General features: G+C 48.1%; 1 protein-coding gene across 2 annotated transcripts in view; it reads right to left on the bottom strand.

The window, feature by feature from the left end:
• Positions 1 to 1,868: 1,868 nt before the first annotated feature.
• Positions 1,869 to 24,029, bottom strand: part of WIPF3 (WAS/WASL interacting protein family member 3) — a 91,019-nt gene continuing 68,858 nt past the window's right edge. For both annotated transcript variants that reach the window (XM_023639447.2, XM_023639448.2), the window contains 5 exons: positions 21,501 to 22,265; positions 18,405 to 18,554; positions 17,256 to 17,357; positions 6,178 to 6,254; positions 1,869 to 4,151 (listed from right to left, as the gene is read on the bottom strand). In XM_023639447.2, the coding sequence (XP_023495215.2) occupies positions 4,128 to 4,151; positions 6,178 to 6,254; positions 17,256 to 17,357; positions 18,405 to 18,554; positions 21,501 to 22,265 (1,118 nt within the window). In that variant the 3' untranslated portion in view covers positions 1,869 to 4,127. The remainder of the gene's footprint in view (positions 4,152 to 6,177; positions 6,255 to 17,255; positions 17,358 to 18,404; positions 18,555 to 21,500; positions 22,266 to 24,029) is intronic.

The raw sequence follows: 24,029 nt of genomic DNA, 5'->3' as shown, positions 1-24,029 counted from the left end.
CATTTCTATGACAAGGAACTGCTAACTCTTTAAACTTTATTCCCAGCTCTTTTTGTCATAAACATAATACACTCCTGCAAAGCTCCAAGGTGACAGAGCCTGTCTGAGTTTGCCAGGGCTGTCATAACAAAGTACCACGAACTGGGAGGCTTAAACAACACAAGTTTATTATCTCACGTTCGGGACTCTAGAAGTCCAAGATGAAGGCGTTGACAGGTTGGTTCCTTCTGAAGGCTATGAGGGGCAATCTGCTGCATGCCTCTCTCCCGGCTTCTGTTGGTTTGCTGGCAATCTTTGGCATTTCTTGGCCTGTAGAAGCATCACCCCGATCTCTGCCTTCGTCTTCACATGGTGTTTTCCCTGTGTGTGTGTCTGTGTCCAAATGTCCTCTTTTTATAAGGACACCAGTCATTGGATTAGGGGGTCCACCCTAGCTCTATATGACCTCATCTTAACTAATTACATCTGCAACAACCCTATTTCTAAATAACGTCGTGCTCTGAGGTACTGGGGTTAGGACTTCAAGGTAAGAATTTTGGGAGGACATAATTCCACCCATAACAGAACAGGTTCGTGCAGGATGCCGAGGCCTCCTGTGGCCTGGAACTTGCCTCTGGAGTCCAGAGCCCCTCCCCATTCAGTCGCCCCCCTCATCCCTCTAGGCACCACCTCTCCCACCCTTAACTCCACGAGGGGTGCCTAAAATTATGGCTCCTTCACATCGTCCCCCACAATCAATGGCTCTGAAGTTCATCATCCACTTTGTCAATTATCCCGGGCCACTGCTTTTCTTCCCCACTCGGACTGGCCCTTTTAATCATTAAAGAGTTTATCTGTACCTCCACTAAGAAGAGAGCGATAAAACAAGTCAGGTCCTTCATTAATTTGGACGCAAAGTGTGTAGCGGCTAACTTTGAAATTAGCTTCTAGATGAGATTTATTTCGGGAACATCCACGAATTTTAATCACTGCTCTCTCCTTGTTATCCAACAGCGGAGCTAGTGGAGTGTGTTCTGAGCAGCCCAGGAAACATCTAAACGGCATGCCTTGGGTGCAGCCAGCAAGAGCTCTGTTTGAGACTGAGCATGTAATGGACAAACTGGCTGTATCCTAGAGGGTGGGGTGCGCTGATACCTGGGTCTGTGGTGACCCGAGGGTTAATGGCTTGCCCAGGTGTTATGTCACTGAATCTTCACGACTATACACTCAGGGACATATTTATGTCTTCATTTTACAGATAAGGAAACTGAGGCACAGATTGGTTAAGTAATTCAATTCCACAAATTTGTAAGAGGCAAAACAGATTCAGATCCATGTTTGCCCCTGAGCCAGCTTACCTAGCGGGTATACCTCATTGCCCTTGTACCACGTTTCACAGAGGACACCTGAAAAGACTGTAATGGACATTGAGGAGATCTTTTGAGGGGTTTGCTAAGTTGGGGGGATGGGGGGTTAAGTGCAATTTAGGTTGAAAGTTGTTCCATTTTAACACAAGTTGGAGGAATTTATAAGCAATACTCTCTGCCCATTTTATATTAATAAAACTGAATATAGTGTTATCTTCTTTTTTTAAAAATGCATTTGAGAAAGTTTTTCCCTTGGTTGGTTTTTCCAAATACCCATTAATTTAGTTAGCTATGAAAACCAGGAAAACATCACTAAACTATGACTTTGTTGTTGAGTCAGAAATGTCAGCTCAAAAAAGAAAGGTCTCGATTCTAACACAGCGTGTTACAGCAAGTGTTGGGTCCTATCAATACCCTTTTAGCTCTGTCATTCTTGGAAACCCTCCTAATCCTTAAAAATGGTGGGCTTAGATTGGTACTGGTGACCACTGATGGGTTTTAACAAGGAAACAACCAGAAGCATTTCCACTTATTAAAGTTTATTAGGTACAAAGAAATGAATCTGCAGATGGAACATCAATAAATATAAAATACATGGGACACGTTGGGGGAGTCTCAGACGACCGTGTCAGCGAGAATATGCAAGGATGTGGGGCGCATGACTCGGATGTTCTACACACGAGCTGATGGGCGAGGGGCGAAGCCTTCGTCCTGCCAGAGGGAACTCGGTGCCCCGGCCTGAGTTCAGAGGGCATGAATTCAGTGCTGGGTCTAGGAGGGGTGTGATGCCAGAGTCCTGAGATTTCTCCCTAATTGCAATTTTTGGTTTCTGCTCATTCCTTCTCTCTGTCCTTGAATAGTTTTATTTTTAATCTCCATCCCCGTGGTGCAAAACATGAATGCATGAACACCTCATCAGGGCAGGCAATCTACTCTGAAGGTGGCATTGCCTTTGTCTAGGGCCTTCTTAATCAGGATAATTAAAACTTTGTAATTATTTTATGCAACTTCGAGGGAGGTGGAGTGGATACTGTTACAATAAAGAAACTCTGACCTTTCTGAAACCTTCCAGAACCAATAAAGCAAATTAGCTAAACCCAGAGCTGATGACCTGCAAAAGCTTCTTTCCCATTGATTTAGCTATTACAATTTGGCATGATTTATTCCCCAGGGAAGGGAACTTGACCTGCTCAGTTGTTTCTATCTGGAAGGAGAAAGAAAGCACAACAATAATGTGGGAGACCATCCACCATCTTGGTCTTTACTCCTGACAACAGCTGGGTGTCTGCAGTACGTTCACCAAAACCCTCCTAACAACCGTCTACCTATTTTGGATGGCTTGGTCTGGGCATGATATCCTTGAGGTGTGAGCACATGCATGGGTTGTTTCAAAGGAAACTTATTTTTCACTGGTCTTCCTGCCTCTTCCTCCCTGATTTCCTTTAATCTGAAGCTATTTTGAGCATAGACCAGAGATCTGTTTGTTTCCTTCTACTTTTTCTCCTTCCTCTGTCACAACCTTCCTCTCCAAGGATGGGAGCATCTGGGGTCAGGCGGGAAGCAAAAGCACACGTCCATTCCCTCGCCAGCTCGAGAGAAGGAGTGAAGCTGCAGTCCAGCCTGTCCTGACCGGTCCACTTTCAGAGGTGGCTAAGCTCACACAGTTCTCCCTCCACAGAGAGGTGCCCGCTACAGGGCACGGGAGCTCTTGGACCAGTTCTCAGAAAGGAGCTAGGTTTTGCCGGATAGGTGGTTCCAGGTTTCCTCAGGGTGGGGGTGGGGCACCAGATACTTGAGGCAGATATTTCATAATACCTTTCGGTCTACATTTTTTCATGTCATAGTTTACATAAAAATCCTGCATTTAGGGGAGAAAAAAAAAGACCTCTGAGATAGAATTAGTAATTTGCTATAATAATGAGTTATGTATGTTTCTAACTTGCAGGGAAAATACTGAAATCTCATAAAGCTCATGTCGCCTCACCCTCGCTACCAGATGGGGCTGGGAGCTTGGAGGGGCCAGGAGGAAAGTCACGGAGGCTTGGGCACAGGGGCACTGTAAACAGTCAGAGCATTGGCTACTTGTAGGCCCATTCAGTTACAAAAGGGGCCCTGCGGTCGGCACTGGAGGGGCCAAGCCCACTCTTGCCTTTATTTTGTGTTATATTTACATTTACATTAGGCAGCAAAAAAAAAATCCCTGTACTGCAAATCGGAAGCGAGATGTGGCATCTCGTTCACTGGAGGCTGCGTGGTATTGTCTGGGTGTGGGGACACACTACTCTCTCTGAGCTGCATCGTTTGTAAGGCATTATTTGGTTTGATTTTGCAGTTGGTGTGATGAGAATATAAAATCATGCCAATAAGAAGCCGTTGTGGATACTATGACGTTAGAACTATCTGCAAACTAAGGGTTCTTCTAAAAACGATTCAGAATCTAGGAAGAGCCAGCTCGCACGCATATTTACAGTCATGGAATGGACTCTATGGGGTGGGAACAGGGCTCTATCTGGACTGACAGACGAATGTCAAGATGCATTTTAAAAAATGTTGAAATGGTGCGTATGGATTTTTTTTTAAATTACTCAAAAGTCAACTATAATATTGATTTAAAGCTTGTGCAAACCACGTATTTACAATAAATAAATGCTCCATTCAGAGCCTGAATGTCGAATGAATTACAACTTGAGTATGGTGGGGTCAGACACGCTCTCCTGGGGATGCTCAGCCCGCGGTGTGGACCCTTAGGTGGCCCACAGGACCTCAGCACCATCCGTCTTCTCACCGGAGTGTCTTTAGAGATAACTGTGGAAACACGACAGCATTACTAGGTGGGGCCAGAAGACTCATTCCACAGACAGCCCACCCTAGGGCTGGGCGCCACAGCTCTCCCTCACTCACGCAAGGCTGCCAGGGCCTGAGGGTCCCAGCACATGCAAGGAGCTTTTACCCATTGGGTGGTGGGTGGAAAAGGGATGAAATGGGATATGTAGTTTGTGGCATGTGGGGACCTAAGGCCACCTTATAAACATTTCTAGGACCAAGCACCAGCAATTCACTTGATAGGAAGCTCAGGAAAAGCAAAGAACATGTCGGAGACCCCAAGACATATAATGAAAAGGAGAAAAAGGGCCCCAAGCCTTCAGATTTCCAGCCCAGGGCTCCCACCTGTGCAGGGACCAATTGGGCCTGTATCCATAAGAAAAGAGCACCCCTGGGGCACTGTCTGCTATGTCTGGAACCTCGTGACTTCTCTGGGTGATTGCTTTTTGTCGTACTGACATGAAAATGATTCAGATGGGAGACCTAAAGAAGATCTTCTTGACTGTGGGATGCTCAAGAGAGACTTGACAGTCTATCCTTGACTAGACTCTCATGAGCTTGGGTGATTTAGGTGTGTGCCTGCCACGAGGCCAGGGATCAGACATCGCACAATGTTCGACTGTGCTTGCCACATTTGAGGTGAGGGTGACCCCTGCCCTGGCACTTCTACCACGCCAGGAAAAGCAGTGAGGTATAGCTGACGGAGCACTGGACAAGGAGTCAGAGATTGGGCGTGTGACCTTGGGCAAGCTCCTTAATTCCTTGGAGCTCAGTTTTCTCGTCTGAAAAAACAGCTTTAAAGGAATCTCTCCAGCTTATATCCCAGGGTTACTAAAAGGATCAAATGAGATAACATATGCAGGTTATCTGAAACATGTAAAGAGCTATATAACGTAGGGACTATTATTTTGATTATTACTATATTTTTCTGACCACAGGAGTAATGTCTTCATTGTAGAAAATTCAGAAATTGCAGAAACACACTAGGAAGAAAGTAAAAATCAGCCATCATCTCCCAGAGTGAATGCCTACTAACAATTCTGTGTGTATCCTTCTTGTCCTCTTTTTTCCTCTGCATACATACTTCTTCCTGAACTGCACTCATACAGCCCGATTTGGGCCTGTGATCATCTGAGAATGGTTTTTGCAATTCTTGGATCAGCCGTGGTCAGAAAAGGGAGGAGATGCTGTCCTCCTTCAAGGAACTCATCCCAGCTTCCAGGAACCTAGCTCCTTCCTTCCCACGTCTCTTTCTTTGAGGTTCCACACAGCTAAGATCCAATTTAACAGCAGGCCACCCTCTGTCACCCAGAGCTCTGAAACAGGAGGCGGCCAGGGTAGCACTGAATGCGTGTTTTCAAAGAAACAAAACGCCTTTAAAGATGAGGCGCTGTTGTGTGCGGTAGGAGACGTCATCTCCTCTTAGGTCGGGCAACACTCGGCCCAAGCTGCCTTGCATGAGAATGAGGGCATTTTCTCAAAGACTGTCTTACCACCCAAGCACCCATCTGCTTCCCTTCCCAGCTTTCCTCTAGCCACCAGGACTTGAATTGTGACTACATTTGACCAAAATTCATCATAATGTTGATGGGGGAGGAAAAAACCCAAGAGTGCATGTATTCTACAGATGAGAGTGGACACTGAATTACGTTTTATACACATTATAGGATTTTTCTCTCAGGTTTCTCATGCCATCCTAACGAGGGAAGAATGAATGGGGACTGAAGGGGGTGACTGTGGCAGAGTGATTCCAAAGGGGCTCTGGGTTGTCAAACTTCTCTGTATGTCACGGGGGTGATTCCAGGGAAACCCCCCTTTCACTCTTCAGATTTTGGAATTTCCAGTGTTTCACTCCAGCAGGGAACAAAGGGACACCAAACGGCTCTCCCTGAGGTAAAAGAGCCTGAGGAAAGTGTAAAGCTGTTAAGGAGAAAGTACACCCTCAACATTTCTGGGCTCCCTGAGGAGAATTCCTGATCTACATTCAGAGACCCGCGGGACGTGTTACCTGAGAGTTTCTGCCCTTGATGTCATCGGAGCCCTGCCCGGCCGGCTCGGCGTGGAGCCAGGGACCAGGTGTACGGCCTGAAAGAAACAGGAACCATCTCATCATCTACTGGCCCAGGGACCACTGTGCGCTTCACGGAGGAGCTCTGGCTACACCGATGGGCACTTAGAGGGACCAAGGGAAACACGAGCCCGCCAACCTGAAACCTTCAGGCTCCTGGCCCTCGACCGTGTGTTTCCACCCACCGCTTCTAAGTCAAAGACTGTGGATACACGGGTGTCACGCCCAATATACTGGGAGGAGAATAAGTTATGAAAGCTCATCATCTAAATGCATGTGAGAGCTTCTTAGCTCCAAACAAACCACCATCCCCAGAGTCCCTCATCTGTCCAGTCCCCTGAATGTGCCATGCACCATAAAAGATAAGTACAGCGACATAAACCAGGCTCTGTTCCATGATGCCGTGAGGAGCCCACTCATTCTCTCAAATATATTATGTTTAAATATTAAAGTTACATATAAATATAGTCTAGTAGTTAAAAATTCAAAGAATATAGATGATAGAAAAAAAATAACCAAAAGTGTCTCTTCTCTGCCCGCCCCTCCTTCTAATCCCAATTTCTCTCCCAGAGTCACCTCTGCTAAAAGTCCAGTGTATATTCCTCCAGATTTTTTTTTTCTCTTTGGCATTTACTTACACATATGTGTATAGTGCCAGATATATGGTTCGGTTGGTGTAGCCAAGTTTTAAATCCACATTCCCAGGTGTTCTAGAACTTTCCCTGTGAGTCAGGGTTCTCAGTGGAGTCCCTGGTATGTCTGTCTCAGCTGCATTTGACACAAGACTTTTCTGTCCTGCTTCTGTCACAGACTGGGAATTAAAGAGCCGCGTCCCAAAGCCCTCCAGACAATTCAGGCTGCTGTGCTACTTACGAAGCACCGCGAAAAGGAGAAATATTCATCACAGATTCTTTATAATAGTGGAAACCTGTTAATAACCTGTGCTCAGCAAAAGCGTTTAGGAAATCTAGGGTGTATTCTCATTTAATGGAGTACTAAGCAGCCGTGTGAATGTTTATTTACAAAGGCTCAAATAATTTGGGGTGATGTTTGAAATGTAGGAAAAAAAAAGCAGCCTAGAAACTATATAAATAGGATGACTTCGACTATTTTTAAAATTCGTAAAAAATGTAAATAATATACTGAATTCATTCTTCCTGGATTTACTATTTTTTTTAAATCTCTTAAAAAATACTTTTCAAGGGGCCAGCCCGGTGACCAAGTGGTTAAGTTCACGCACTCGGCTGCGGTGGCCCAGGGTTTTGCTGGTTTGGATCCTGGGTGCGGACATGGCACTGCTTGGCAGGCCACACTGAGGCGGCATCCCACAAGGCACAACTAGAAGGACCCACAACTAAAATATACAACTATGTACCAGAGGGCTTTGGGGAGAAAAAGGAAAAATAAAATCTTTAAAAAAAATACTTTTCAAGTTTTCTACAGTGAACATATGTCATCTTAAGAATCTTTTACGGTAACGTACAGTTTTTTAAATGAACTATCACACAGAAGGGTCCTCTATAACTTATAAAACACAGAGTATTTCAGATTCACTAAAACAACGGTTTTCAAACTTTTGGTACCACGACTCATAGTAAGAGATACTTTTACATCCCTACCCAATCCCACGCATGTACTGTACTTGGAGCTGCTTGAGTGACCCCTGCCGTCACCTCCACCCCCGGGGAGTGGGCTGCTCCTCCCCCGCTTATTAACACAGCTGTGTTGCAGGAGCTTCTCCCACAGACCAGCCCTGACGTGAAAGACTTCTCATAACTGCGGAGCTTAAAAAGAAAGTCTGTGCTTGGGCTGAAGGAACAGAGGCCTGAGGGCCAAGCTGGCTTCCAACTTTATTTTTTGTCATTTGTAAACCAAGCCAGTCTTGTATCTTTCTCCAGGCTCCAAGGTATTTTCATGTCAGGAAAAAAAAATCCATTTTATAGCCAACCAACAAGAGGATGAACACTGCAGGATCTGGAGAATGTCCAGAAAGGATTTACAAACTTGGCTGGTCGTTAACGCCGGGTGTCTTTGAGAGCCTCCCAGAACACCTACCAGCCTTGGAGCATAATTCCTGGGGCTGCGAAGGTGCGTGAGGAGAGAGGGGGGACTCCCAGGAGAAGCAGATATCATCAACACCGTCTCTCCAAGGCACGGTCCACATGGCATAGGGTGGGGAGGGAGCCAGGCGTGGTGCAGAGAACACCAGACAGGGAGCTCAAGCCCCAGGTGTGCCACCAGCTGTGACCAGGGGCAGGTCACTCCACTTCTGCCTCAGTTTCTTCAGCTGTACATGAAGCAAGTGGGCTGGATGACCTCAAAGGGCCTTTCCAGTTCCAACACCGGAGGCCTCTCACAGTCTCTAACTAAAGGAAATGACAGGTGTCACTGGAAATGAGAATTCTAGTATCTGCCAGATCTAAACCTAGAAATGGCATAGCTGGCCTCTCCTCTCCTTCCCCGCTGTCACTGTCATAGCTGAGGCTGGTATGAGAGACCCATCACTTCTTCCCCGACGACATCCCCCTTGTAGAGAACTGAGGGGTCATCCTACACCCCATGGGGCCTCGCTTCTCCCTCCACAGGTGCTCAGACCAGGATTGGGCTAAGCATATTCTCTCTCCCAATAATTTGGAATTTCAAAATTAGTTTTAATGATTGCTAAAAGCAATGTAGGGGGCCAGCCTGGTGGCGCAGCAGTTAAGTTCTCACGTTCTGCTTTGGTGGCCTGGGATAGCCTCTTCAGATCCCGGGTGCGGACCCAGGCACAACTTGTCAAGCCATGCTGTGGCAGGCATCCCACATATAAAGTAGAGGAAGATGGGCACGGATGTTAGCTCAGGGCCAGTCTTCCTCAGCAAAAAGAGGAGGATTGGTGGCAGATGTTAGCTCAGGGCTAGTCTTCCTCAAAAAAAAAAAAAAAAGGTAATACATATTTATTATAGAGAACTTGGACAAAATATGAAGCATAAAGAAAATAAAAATCACCCAGAATTCCACCACTGAGTAATAACCACTTTTAACCCTTTAGTGTATGTATTTCTAGTCTCTTCTCTCTTCTATTTGGTCAACTGCTTCTCCTTCTCCCTCGCAGCACAGATTCACAGAATCATTTCTTTCTTTCTTTTTTTTTGTGAGGAATTTGGCCCTGAGCTAACATCTGTTGCCAATTTTCCTTTTTTTTGCTTGAGGAAGACAGTGCCTGAGCTAACATCCATACCCATCTTCCTCTACTTTGTATATGGGATGCCACCACAGCATGGCTTGAAGAGCAGTGTGTAGGTCGGCACCTGGGATCCGAACCTGTGAACCCTGGGTCACTGAAGCGGGGTGCATGAACTTAACCACTATGCCACTGGGCTGGCCCCACAGAATCATTTCTTTTATAATTCAGCTTAGGTTCTATTTTATGTACTTTTAGTATACTGGGGTTTTTTCTTGTTTTGTTTTTACTTCTCAAGGTAGTGTTAACATTTTCCCGTGTCACTAAATACTCAACAAAACTACTTTAATGGTCCATCCTGCAGCTCTGCCTTACTTTATTTAACCTCCTTGTTGGAGATTTGTGCTGTTTTCAAATTCTTATTCTGTAAATGGCTTAGCAGTGTATATAGGTGTGGAATTTTTATTTATTGATTCAACAAGCATTTATTGAGTGTCTCTGTGCCTGGCCTCATTCTGGAACCTGGAGATAGAATAAATAGGATAAATAAGCAAATAAAAATTGATGCCGTCCCTGCCCTCCAGGACCTTACACTGTACTGGGGGAGACAGATAGGAGGCAGGTAAATATATGCTATGTCAGGAGGTGTTAAGTGCTTTAAAGAAAAGGATAAAGCAGCGTGAAGAGAACAAAAACGATGGGGCAGGAAGGGCTGCTATTTTCCAGAGAGGGGTCAGGGAAGACCTCTCTGCTAAGGTCCCACTTGATCAAAGGCCCAAAGGAGGCAGGGAGTGAGGCTCACGGATTTCTGGGCAAAGTGTCCCACCGAAGGAACAGCAAGTGCAAAGACCCGAGACATGGGAGTATGCTTGGAACAATCTACAAAGTGCAGGCGGTCTGTGCTGTGGAAGCAAACGGAGGAGAGGGGGAGCGGCGGTGGCGGCGGCAGCTCATGTAGGTCTTATGAGCCAGGATACGAATTTCTAATTGACTTGGAGCAAGACAGGAATTCACTGGAGGATTCTGAGCAGAGGGCGGCCTGACTGCACTTGGGCTTCAGACGAATCACTCGGGCTGCAGTGTGAAGCAGGGATGCCCACTGGCGGGTTCCTGCAGCGTCCAGGTGAGAAATGACAGTGGCTTGGGCCAGGGTAAGAGTGGCCGAGGAGGTGAGAGAGATCAGATTGGGGGCGCATTCCCAAGGAGGAGGCCCCAGAGTTGACTCTTAACTTGGATGCGGGAGAAGAGAAAGAAAGAAGCCAAAGATGACTCCAAGTTTTTGGTGTAACAAATGGAGGAGCAGTGAGTGAGTGGGGGAAGGAGAGGAGGGAGGGGGCTGTCTGAAAATCTAAGCGAAGAAGTGGTCCAGAAGGAGGGAGTGATGGACTGCGGCCAATGCCTCTGACCACTGGATTGGGCAACATGGAGCTCCACTGGTGGCCTTGCCAGGGCTCTTTCCATGGCAAGGTGGGGACATGCCTGGGAGGACAGGAGGAGAGGAAGTGGAGATGGTGTTGGCTATAAGAGGGGCAGAGAAATGCTCCAGGGGCCACAGCAGGTCAGGAGATATTTTATAGATATTGCAGGACCTTTGTGGGTTCAGAGGAATAAAGGAGTAACCTGCAAAGACAGGACTAGTGGTAAGAGAGTGGGATGCTGGAAGGCAGCTCATGAAGGGATGCGGTCAACAGAAATAATCAGGCAGGGCTAGCATACGCCAAGGGCAGAGGTCCTTACGTCCAACTGCCCTCCACATGGGTGGAAATAAACACTGGCATTGTCTACTGATTCTCTCAGTCTTGAGACAATTAATCCTTTGATTTTATGACATAGACCCCCCAGTACTGTTGGAAGTTCGTGTAGTGCCTGGTGGAGAAGTTTCTCTGCTGATGGAAATAATGGTGGCTGGTTTTGCTCTAAGTGTAAAGTAACACTATTCTAAAACAGGAGTCAGACCACAATGAGATACCACTTCACACCCAACAAGATGGCTACTATAAAACAAAACAAAACGAGACCTAGAAAATAACAAGTGGCGCCAATAACAGTGTTGGCGAGGACGTGACGAAACTGAAACCTTTGGGCACTGCTGATGGGAAGGCAAAATGGTGGGAATAGAAAATACAAAACAGTATGGTGGCTCCTCAAAGAATTAAAAATAGAATTACCATAGGACCCAGCAATTCCACTTCTGGGTATATACACAAAAGAATTGAAAGCAGGGTCTCAAAGAGATGTTTGTATACTCGTGTTCACAGCAGCACTATTCACATAGCCAAAGGGCAGAAGCAACCCAAGTGTCCATTACTGGAGGAATGGATAAACAAAATGTTGCATCTACATACAATGGAATATGACTCGGCCTTAAAAAGGAAGAAATTCTGACCCATGCTACCACATAGATGACCCTTGAAGACATCATGCAAAGTGAAAAAAGCCAGCCTCAAAAAGTCAAATATTGTGTGATTCCACTTATATGAGGTACCAAGAGTAGTCAAACTCATAGAGCCAGAAAGCAGAACGGTGTTTGCCAGGGGTTAGGGAGAGGGGAGAAGGGGAGTATTGTTTAATAGGTTAAGAGTTCCAGTTTTGCAAGATGAAAGTTCTGGAGACTGGTCGCACACAAGGTGAATGTACTTAACACGGCTGAACTGTACACTTAAAAATGGTTAAGATGGCAAGTTTCATATTATGTATTTTTAAACCACAATTAAAAGCAAAAAAAAAAAAAAAGTTGGGATGTAAACACAGTCAAATTTCTAACCAGCCACTTTCCCACTGAGCTGGCTGTGATTAGGATGGTTTTGCTGGGAACACCAGACTGAAATGCTGTCTGGGTGTCTGTTTCTCCTCCCTTCCTCCACTAAAATGTGCATTTCTTGAGGACTTGTCAGGGGACTGCTCCATCTAAATCTCTCCAGTGGGTGAGGGCCTCAATGGTAGGCCCTTTCACTCTTTCCACCATCATTATGCTAATAAATATTTGTGACCTAAGCATTTTTTCCCCAAAGATGCCTATTGAAAGGGTTTTTTCCCCCTTGCTGTTTTTTATTGTGGTAAACACACATAACATAAAATTTACCATTAATAACATTTAGTACATTCACAATGTTGTGCAACCGTCACCTCTATCTAGTTTCAGAACATGTTCGTTATCCCAAAAGGAAACCTGTACCCACCAGCAGTCCCTCCCCACTCTCCATATCCCCAGCCCCTGGCAACTGCCAAATCTACTTCCTGTCTCTATGGATTTGCCTATTTTGGATATTTTATATGAATGAAATCATACAATAGGTGACCTTTTGTGAATGGCTTCTTTCACTTACATAATGTTTTCAGGGTTCATCCACGTTGTAGCATGTACCAGTGCTTCACTCCTTTTTATTGTCTAATAATATTCCATTGCATGGCTGTACCACATTTTGTTTATCCATTCATCAGTTGATGGACACTGGGTTGTTTCCACCTTCTGGCCACTGTAAATACTGCTGCTGTGAGTATTTGTGAGCACTTGTTTGAATGCCTATTTTCAATTATTTTGGATATATACCCAGGAGTGGAACTGATGAGACATATAGTAATTCTATGTTTAACTTACTGAGGAACCTAATGCATTTAAAAAACATTTTAAAAACTAGGCAGAATCATCCTATCAAAGAAAGAAAATAGTTAATATTGCGGAGTGGAGACAGTGAAGATGGCAACTGGAGTGGCCAAGCATTAGGGAATTTGTGTGCTGCGTGTGGGTCGGAGAGAGAGAGAGAAAGCCAGAACTGCTACCAAGGTGTGTGAAAACACACTCATCTGACAGAGCCAACACTGTCTCCTAGACCACGAAGAACTCTAATCTCGGGGAACCAGGTCAGCAGTGAGCAGGAGGAAAACTGTAAGGAGAAATGGAATCAGACAGGCATGACCCACATCCGACTCACACTAATGTAATTAACAAGGTTCTACCCTGTGGTTCGAAGGGATGGTAGGCACATGCTAATGTGACTGTGCTGGGAGGCTCCTGAAGTAGTGTATGTCTGCCAATGCCACATCAAGCTAAAACCACATCTTATTTTTGAAATTGCAACTGCCCTTTCTGGTCTGGAGGATGTCAGTTCATTTAATAGATTTTCTTCCTTTCTTTCTTTTTTTTTTAAGTGTAGCCTCCTGAGCATCACAAGATTATTCGTTTGGTGTGGGCACTGATTTGAACATTCCTCTGAGATGAGAGGGACACAGCACAGACTGCCAGCCGCACCCCCTTGGGGAGCTGTGTGGGGCACAGCTTTTCCTCTATTCTCAAGGATGAGACTGCACACCACGGGCTCAAAATGCAGCTAACTTTAGAATTTACCGAGTCTGAAGGTTGAAGGTTTCCCTTACTGAGAAAGGCTGTATAACAGAGAGAGATTTTTAAGAATCTGCTTTTCTAGAATGGTTTAGGGCAGAGACAAGCAAAATATGGCCAGCAGACTGAATCCAGGCAGTACTAGTTTTCATGAATAAAGTTTTACCGGAAGACAGCCGTGCCCATTCACTCACATATTGTCTATGACTGCTTTCATGTTAAAAACAGAACTGAGGAGCTGTGACAGAGACCATATGGCCTGCAGAGCCTCAAAATGTCATCTCTGGCCCTTGAGAGAAAACGTTTACAGATTTCTGGTTTAGGATCGGGGTCACCAACTGAAAAGCCTCCAGGGGCCATGTGGTCATATTCACCTATTGCAGTCTGGGTGTAACAGAGGGCAGAGGGGACTGTGCACAAAGGTGGCCAGTTAGCAAACCCCAGCTTAGGGAAAGGAAATGAGCCTGAATGAGGCAGTAACCGTGATTCTGGAAGTGTGTATTTTTCCAAGAGCATAGTTATTCCAACACCACAAACAAGACTAATGAATCAAGACTATACACTCCTGGTTTACAACTTGGTGACAGTACAGCAAAAAGAATTCCTTACTCCACCCCCTCCCCCAGCTATCTGTTAGGCCCTTCCCTGGTCTTTATTCCCATCTGCAAACCAGCACATCTAGTCCCCACTCCTGACCTGATCCTTCAGCCTCAGACCTGTGGACCCCGTGCTCCACCTGCCCCAGGACATCTCCCCCCTGCAGCCCTCCTGGCACCTCAACTCACCATGACTGATAGAAATCTCGTTGTCTCCTCCTGAAACCAGTCCCCTCCTGATCCTTCTTGGTGCCACATCATCCATCCAGGCCCAGGCAGCTCCTCAGGGGTCTGTGGCTCCTGCCCTCTCCTTGTTCCTCTCATGACCTGCATCCCCAAGCGGCAGCCACCCTCACCCCCATCCATCCTCCCTCCCATCAACACTTTCAAAAGCCTTCCAACAGCTTCCCTGCCCTTGGTCTCTACCTCCTCTGATCAAACCACTGGTTATCTGTCTCAACCTAGATCTATTCACATCCCTGCTCAGAGTTCACCAGGGCCCAGTGGAAGCAGCACTGGATCTGGCTCAGACATACCTGGGTTTCAAATTCCTGGCTCTGCCTCTAACTTGCTGTGAGGTCTTAGGCAAGTCACTTGGCCTCTCTGGACGTCCTTTTCCCTACACATAAACTTTCTACATCAAGGACTTATGATAAGATATGCAGAGCACTTAGAACACGGCCAGGAACAGCTGAGGTGGTCCCCAACAGTGTCGCTCCCTGTACTGGCAGTAAGTAAATAATGCCAGTATTTTACTGACAGCTCGTCTCTGCTTATAGGTACAAGTTCCAATGCCTTAGAAGGGATGTCTAAGGAGGGAACACATCTCCTTGTCCTCTTCTTTTCACATGGAGGCACCTCTGGTAGGGTAACACGCCTGGCCTCTCTCTGCCCTCTTTTCTGGTGAATTGAGGAGATGGAACTATCCATTTGCAGCCTGGCTCCTCCTGGGTCCTCTCTTTGAAATCCAGCTGCCTGTTTACGGAGGAGTATTCTGCTCTGCAATCCTGGCCATGCAGAGAGCTCTGTGAGGCAGGCTGTGTGCTGCAGGGGGAGGCCAGCCTCCGTCTCCTCATCTGTAAGGCCCTCTGCCCGGGTGAGTCAGTGAGCCTCCTTCAGAGCACAGTATGAGGGGGTCTGCTATTACTGCACACCTAAGCTGTGTCCTCCAATCAAAACACTGACAGATCCTCATCTGTCTGACTCCTGTGAACATTTCACATGATGGGGACACTCTGTCCCACCAAACCTAACCTCTCTGGCAGCCTGTGAGGTCTTATCCCCAGCCAGGCACCTAATGCCCTTACACACGATGTGGTGCTCAGCTGGGAACACCCTTCCACCCACTCTCTATGCCTCAGGCCCCCATCCTCCACCTCCACTCTCACACCCACCATGGTGCCCTTAGCTCTTTAAACAATGATTGAGACACTCCATTTTGACGGAGCTAATTTCTCACACTACTATCTCAGGATGTGCACGGTAGGTGCTTGATGGTGGGAACCCTGTTTCTTACACTTTGTGGTCTCTGGTGCCAGCCTGGGGCCTGGTGCATTGTGGGCAGTTCATGTGAGTCTGCTGAACTGACACAGCACCTGTCTCCTCCCATCACCACGTCTTCAAGGTCTATTTAAATGCCAGGTGGGAGTGATTTTCCTCCGTCCATCTTTATCCTGCTCCTTTCTCTCTCTCTTTATTCAGAGAAGTAGTGTTTACATACTATTTTAAAAGCACACAAGGTCACTTCTCTAAATGTGCAATCCCACAGACCAGCAGAGAAAGATCTTCCCAGGCTGGTCCCAAGAGGACCCCTGACCTGAGCAGAGAGCAGGCTTGGTCTGCTCTGCAGGAAGCTGAACCCTGGAGAAGGGACGTCACCAAGGTCCCTTTGAGAGGGGGAAAGAGGGTCAAAGAGCCTAGTTCCTCGTCTTGCGCTAACCCTGGACATGATGATTTCCCATGCTGGTCCACAAATGTCTGGGATTGGAGGCCTTAGTCAGGTTGTGGGGTGGGGAACACATCCGACCCTCACCCCAGCTTGTGACTCTGTTCCCTTCTTACCAGCTCCTACCCAATCGGACTGGCTCAGCACCGGACAACAACCAGCTCCTGTTGATTAACAGGCAGCATCACTGTGTGGTCAACCCCCCACCTTGCTTTCCTCTGCTTCCTGTGTCCCTAAAGCACTTGCCTCCCTGCCCTTTTGGCCCTCAGGGGTAGGCCAGCCAGGCTCTTCCTCTTCCACACTTAGGGCTGAACAGGTAAGCCAAGGGACGGCCTCTCCTGGAGTTGGGCCCCACAGGAAACAGGAGGCGGCAGGCTCTCCCGGGGCTGAGACTCTTACCCTTCACTGGACGCTGGAATCACCTGGCAGCTTTCAAAATACTGACACCCGGGTCCCACCCTGATATTCTCATTTAGTTGGTCTAGGTGCAGGCTGGCCTTCAGGATTTTTGAAAGCTCTCTAGGTCATTCTAAGGTGGAGCCGAGGTTGAGAACCACTGGCCTAAGGGCATTCTCCATTTCACAGTCTGCCAGAGTTCTGAATTGGGGGTTTTCAGGCTCTTCCCCAACTGTTAAGGCAAAGCTCCTGTATCCCATTGTGCTGTTGTCTTGGGGTGTTTAGCCCCCTAGTCAAAAGCCCAGGGGAGGGAGGGACAAGAGGTAAATTCAGACACCCAAGCCGGCTGCCAAACAATTAACCCTGGTGTTCCGTAAAAGGCCTCTAAATGAATTCTTGGGGATTGGGACAGATAAATGTTTTGAAACTTCTAGGAGTATGAATAGCACTGTATCCTCGCAGTAGCACAGTGAAATCATGACTCCATCCTTCAGACAGTCTGTGGCCAATCAGTGCACCCCAAACACCTAATTCTAGAGGGTCAGGGAAAACCAGCAGGCTTACCAAGGCGGTACTTACTTCTGGGGATCTTGCTGGGGTAAATCTTCTGGCATGGTTTATACTCATCCGGAGGAGGAAAGTCTTCCACAGAATGGAATGTGAATTTAGACTCAAAGTCATCTGCACACACAGGAAATGCAAAGTTACTGTGGTTACTGTGATGATCCGAGTTTTGGCAATTTCCAGGAGCACAAAGGTTTGCCTGCCCAGTGCACAGGTTTCAATGGCAGGGCTAGTCCCCCACTGAGATGTCCATCCACCTCTCAGTTTTTACTGTTTAGCTGAGACAAGAGGAATCAAGTGAAATCAACAGGAGAAGTGAAATCAACAGACTCTCCCCATCACCTACCCAACTTACTTCAACCAACATCTTAAGGAAGCTTCTAAAGGGAGCAGAAGCGCCCCAGGGCTATCCAGGGTCCAGAGTCAGCGGTGGGGAACTTGGCAGCAACAAGGGACCAGTGAAGTCCTTGTGGCCTGAAGCCCCTCCTGGGCTCCTGGGGAGGGTTTGGGTAGGGAGGGGTGGGCAGAACAGGAGTCCTCAGCTTGGCTGATGGGAAGGGGCTTGGCCTGTGTGCCACTGGGCATCAGGGCTCCCCAAAGGAAACGGGTTCTGCCCTGAGCTCCTGATGGCAAGAGGAGAGGGGTCTCGTGGCCCTCTTGCGGGCTGCGTCCCTGCTTTGTGATGTAGACTTTGGATCTGACAGTAGTTCAGCCCACGAAGGGATCCAAAGATTTTTTGGTCACATCTGACCCTAGGTGACTTTCCTTCTCGTCTTCATACTTTTGCCCTAATTGTCCCCATGCCTGGTGGGCCTTCCGTCCATCCTTTCACCTGTCCACATCACTCTATTCTTTCAGGCTTATGCATGGATTTCTCCATGAAGGCAGACAGACATACACACACAGTTGAAATGTTGGTTTTCTTCCCCCTCTCTAATCTCAATCAGAAGGCTGAAGAGTGGGTTCTGGAACCCCCCAGAACACCTCAAGAGAAACTCTATTTAACACAACCTGTAAGTTGTTCTGTGATACAGTGATGCCCCTGTTCTTGCAAAGCAAGTGCCCTGAAATGACAGCACTGTGGGCGAGCAAACTCCCTCCAGGCGCCAGGGGAAACCACTTCCTCACTGGCAGCCAGCACGGCGGACGGTGGGCCCCGCTTACCGATGATGTGCAGGGTTCCGTTCCGCAGCTGACCGCTGGGCTGCTGTGTCGGAGTCCAGGCTGGGGCCTGCTGGCTCCTGCTGGAAAGCTCCGTGGTGGGTGATCTCGCAGGGGGTGCTGGGGGTGGATTTAGCTTTCCCCCACTGGTCCCTTACAGAGAAGATCGTGTATTCAGACACAGGAATGGGGATGGCAGATGCTATAACCTTCTGTGAGAGGCAACGTACTGGGATCTTTGGATGTCATATGATATGGGGAGTAAACGGGCAGCCTCTGGAGCCAACCTGTGTGGGAATGAATCCCAGTTCTCCCGCTGGGATAATAAGACAACCTCTATGCCTCAGTTTCCTCATCTGTAAAATGGGAATCATAATAGTACACACACCTCCTAGGGTTGTTGAGGGTTAAATGAGTTGATTGAAGTCACGTGGCATGCAGTAAGGGCTCAATAAATGTTAACTGCTGTGATAATATTAATGATGAGGACAACCCTCATCAGCAGATGGCACAGCCCAAGGAAGGGGAGCCACAACAGAGTCCTAAGAAAGGCAAGGACTGTCTGTAGGTGTGGGCTCAGGGGAAGGCTAGATGAACTGGCTGTCGGGGGCTCGTTCCTGCCCCCGTGTTTCTGCTCACGCTGGTCCCCTGCACTGCAGATCCTCGTCTCTCCTTCCAGGCGATCTAAGTCCACCAGACCCACCGGGTCAATTCAGATCCTACCTGCTTCATGAGACCTTCCCTGTGACCTCTGCGGGAGCTCACTCTCCTTCACCAATACTTTTTTCTATGACTCATTTGGCCATTAACAACCCACTCTCTTGGCAGATCCGCGCAGGTGTTCCACTCTTTACTCAGCTTCTTGAAGTGATGACAACCGCACCACTATTACCTGTGCCAAGATGTTCACATTACAACCTCCTTCTCTTCCCCCCAGTCAGCCTGAAGCAGAAATTACCCTCATTTCATTCACGGAAAACTAAGTGTCAGGTCCAAAGACACAAGGAAAGAGGCCAGACGAGCATCCATTCCCGGCCTCAAGTTCACTGTTCTGCAGCAGGCGAGGGCACCCAGACGCAGCAGCTGGGACCATCCATCACCGGCCATCAGTGCTCCTGCCCTCCAGCTCCCGCCCAGCTTCCTTTCTCCTTTCCTAGCCTCCCTCTGCCCCCTTTCTGGTCTTCCCTTCCTCAGTACCAGGACCCACTCGGATTTACCTGCTCCCACAAGCAGACTAAAGCGGCTAAGGGGCCACAGGGGCTGCTGCCCTTCTCCTGGATGAAAAGCTGCCTGTCCACATGGCAAGACAGAAGGAAAGGAAAGAACGCTGCTGAGCCCTAGCTACATCAAAGCACTTCAGGCACATTCTCTAATAGTCACAACAATCCTATGTGAAAGGTGTTAGTATTATCATCTCCATTGGTCAAACAAGAAAGCAAGGTTCAAGAACATTAGGAAAAAAAAAAACTTCACCAGCATGAAGTAATACAGAAGTGGGTGGGGAGGGCAGGATTCGAACTCAGATCACTCTGAATCTAAACATTGTTTTTTTCACCACCCCAGGAACACGTAAGAATCAGTGTCAGAAGAGGCTCACCGGTACTAAAGCTGGCCCTTCTGGTGACCAGTCAGTTGAATGATTAAAACCTAAACTCTTGTGACCAAGAGCCTTAAAAATATTCTTGCCCTTTGTACTAGGAATTCCCTTTTAGGAACCTATCTTTTAGAAAAAATATCCAAAATGGAGACTACAATTGCTAAAAAAAAGTATTTCCTGCAATACTATTCATAATAACAAAAAATGGAGTCAACTTAAATATATAGAATTATGGTATACACTGATTATCATATTAATATGCTTATAAATAAATTCTAAGAACTTGACATTGCTTTTAATATTAAATAAAAGAATAGAAAATTATATATATAAAATAGTATTAACTATGTAAATATGTAGATATAGTCAGAAAAAAAATGAAAGGATACATACACATCCAAATATGACAGTTTTTATTTCTGGTGATGTTATTATGGGTGATTTCATTTTCTTTCTGTGTGCTCTACAACAAGTTTGTATTATTTTTAATGCAAGGAAACACACTTAAGAAACTTTCTGCATCAAAAGATTTTCTGAAAGACCAAAGAATGTGGGTGTGTGTATAAGCAAGGATGTGTGTTGGGGTGTGTGTGGATGTGGGTGTTTATGAGTGTGTTTGCATGCGTGGAGGAGTGTGTGTGTGTGTGGGGGGGGTGTGCATGGATGTGTGGGTGTGCTCTCCATTCGGAAGGACATCAAAGGAGAATGAAGCCTCACCACTACATGGAAATCACAGTCACGGGGCATGTATACTCTGTCCAAAGTCCTCTCTGCTAGATATGGGAAGGAATTATTTTTAACATTTGGCTCAAAATACAGACCCTCAGTTTTCTTGAGTCAGCTGGAGAACCTGCCAAAACTAAGGCAGAATGCTAAACGCATCTACTGAGGGCCAGTGAGGATGCTGGCTGGAGCCAAACTGCAGTAACTCAGGCAAAAGTTTAACAGGAGACCTGGTTCTGGAACAAACTGCACCCACAGCCCCAGCTGCCCCAGAGAGTAGACTGGACATCCGAATGATTAGAATAAGAATAAATAACCCTTCTCTAGAGCTCACCGTTGCCAGGCCCTGTTCTAACAACTGCATGAGGAGGGAACTATTGGCTATCCCCGTTTTACAGATGAGGAGAAGGAAGCACAGAGAGGCTAAGTGGTTTCCCAGGGTCACACAGCTAGTTATGGCAAGGCAGCAGGCGAAAATCCCTGGCTTGCGGTCTGCAAGATCTAGGGCAAGTCTTCCAACCTCCCTCACCCTTGGTTTCCTGTCTCTAACACGAATTCCTCCAATAAAAAGTCCCATAGGACATACTTTTACTGTGCTGCACAACAAGCCCCGAATAGTTCTGTTCTACAACAAAATCCCCAGAGTTAAGACATCCGAGGTGTCCCCAAGTGGCTCACAGGAGCAGGCCTCTGGCTGTGTCCCCAGCCCCTCCGTAACTGCGGGCAACAGTCAGGTGATGCTCTGACCCGCCGCCCTGGACCCGAGCCGCAGCGCTTACCTGGGCCTCGGCCCGGTCTCTTCTTCTGCAGGTAGGGCTGAGACGCCGGCAGGGCGGGCGGCGCGGGCAAAGTCTGCCCGCTGGGCTTCGGTGGCTGTGCCTGGACGCTGGGGGACTTGGGGGGCAGCGGAGGTGGGGCTTCAATGCTGTTGTTAGCGCCTGGCAAAGGGGGCGCAGGCATAGAGGACCTCGGGGTACAGGAGGCATAAAGGGGGAGTGGGGGTGGCGGGGGTGGCGGGGGCGGCGGGGCGGGAGGTTCTCGAACGTCTTGGGTGGGGCTGGCAGCATCCGCATTGAGCCCGGGATACCCACAAGGTGGGAGGAGAGGGAGTGGGGGTGGGATGGGCGGTAGGTGCAAGGGGGCGAGCTGAGGCTTCACCGCCTTGTCACTGAGAATGGAGGCCGGGGGAGGTGGGGGCGGGGTGGGGGGAGGGGGCGGCGGCGGAGGGGGCGGCGCGCATAGCAGAGGGGGTGCAACCACCGGGGGGTTCCCTTTGGTCGGTGGGCCAGGGGGGGACACCAGCAGAGCTTTGATGGGGGAGGAAGGGGGCAGAGGTGGGGGTAAGGGTGGAGGAGGTGGGGGTGGGGTGGGAGGAGGTGGCGCGGGCACGCTGGGGCGAGGAGGGACTGTCCTGGCAGCGCCATGCGCCTCGGCTGCATTGCCTAGCCTGGGAGATGCAGGGGCGGTCAGTGGGCCGCTGATGGTTTTGGTGGGCAGCCGAGGAGAAGGCGCTCGGGAGCCAGGGCCCTGCCCTGTCTTGCCACCTGGAAGTGAAACAATTTCTGCGTTAGCTCAGCGATAGAGGAAGGAGAAGCCCCAGACCTCTCCAGCATGATGTCAGTCAACTGCATGGTGGACGCTCTTCTTGTGAGTCCACCCAGAGGCCTCAGGTGCAGCAGCTGTCATACAAGAGGGCCAACTGGACCAGCCCCAAGGTCCTTGCCAGCATAAACGTGCTGTCCTCCTCTGAGACAGCCTAGCTCAGGCCACCAGACTGTCTGCAGGGCAGCCTTTCTATTCCATTCCACCTCTACCCTGATCTGCCAAAGGCCCGGAGTCTCCCAGCCCCGGGCACAGGGCTGCCCCAACCTCCTTTGCCCTTCCTCATCTCAAGGCCACCCTCACACTCATTCACGGTGACCCACTACATCAACCAGCTTTTCCCTCCTAGCTTGGTTCCTCAGGGGTACCAACCAGAAGCTCCTGGCTAGGGAGGTTTTCCTCATTCCCAGCCATTTGTGAACAAGGACTTTGTTTCTGCATCAAGAGCAGAAGATTCATAATTCCTTGAACATATAAGGTGACTCAGAAATCAATGGGAAGACACCCCGGCTTGGGGATCCAGGTCCAATGACCTTGAACCTCACAGGTCCATGGCCTCTGGAAGTTCAAAGTTCCCTTTCCCAAAGACTTGCACCCATTTCCAAGGGGCTCGCTGTCTCCTGGTCTCCTGGCTTCCTCACCCCGTAGATCCCTCACCACATCAACCCTAACTTGAACGAATGCCTCTTTTGAAATCAATAACAGCAGCTGCTTACAGTAATTTTTGTTTGGTGGACTTTGTGGAAGATTGGGGTGGAGGGTGGTCCCTGGGAGGGGCCTTGTCACTCCTGGCACAACCTTTCACCATACTGCTGGTTCTTACCCTTTTTCTCCTCTAAGGAGAAAAACTTCCTCTCCCCTTTACTGCACAGAAGTTCTGCAGTCACTGCTTAAACATGTCCTTGGAGTACCACTGTCCCCTCAGGAGGCATATTAAGATATTTCTTCCAAATAAATCCAGTCCGAAATCTCCCTATAAGGAATTCTGGGGAATACAATTTCTCCTATTCCAGCATCCCTATATTTTATAATAGCCATTGAAAACACCTGAAAAAATGGCTGCTTCTCACACCCTCCATTTCCTGAGTGCTGGAGAATAGGGAACACAGCTCTCAAACTGGCTTATAAACTCCAGCATCTGGTGGCGGTTCTGAGCTTGTCAGCCTCCGAGTCTCCAGCGTGTTTACCCAGGCAGGTGCTGAATCATACCCCAAGGACTGATGCCAAAGGCCGGCACAATCAAAGCAAGGTGTGGCAGGGGAGACTCGGGCTGAAGCTAAGTGGGCAGGACGGCAGTGTCTGGCTTTCCAAATGGATGGTCCTCCTCCGGCTACGATGTGACAGTCACCTGGACAACACTCCTCATTACAGGTCTCAGCTCAGGAATGACTGTTCTTGAGGCAGAGCAGTGATGTCATTATTCCTGTTGAGGATTTTTTTGAGGTTGTTCTAGAAGAGATAATGCCTTTGCACTGATGCATCCACCCTGTTGATGTGATCCCCCTGGCGGTCAAGTTAAGGGCAGGCATTGCCAGAACACGGCTGACCATGATCAGGAGTGGAAGGCCCCCACTTGGCCTTTCCAGGGACAGGATCTACCACAGGCAACTCTGACATTAGACATTTTATGTGAGGCCTAGGGTAGGTGTGAGGCTCAGGGATTCCTGCCTCCAAGTGCTCAACCTGTTTCCACAGTACACAGAGAT

This window comes from Equus caballus, chromosome 4 (genome assembly GCF_041296265.1).
Source record: "Equus caballus isolate H_3958 breed thoroughbred chromosome 4, TB-T2T, whole genome shotgun sequence".
NCBI classification, from domain to species: Eukaryota; Metazoa; Chordata; class Mammalia; order Perissodactyla; family Equidae; genus Equus; species Equus caballus.
This window is presented reverse-complemented; position numbering and strand designations above follow the sequence as displayed.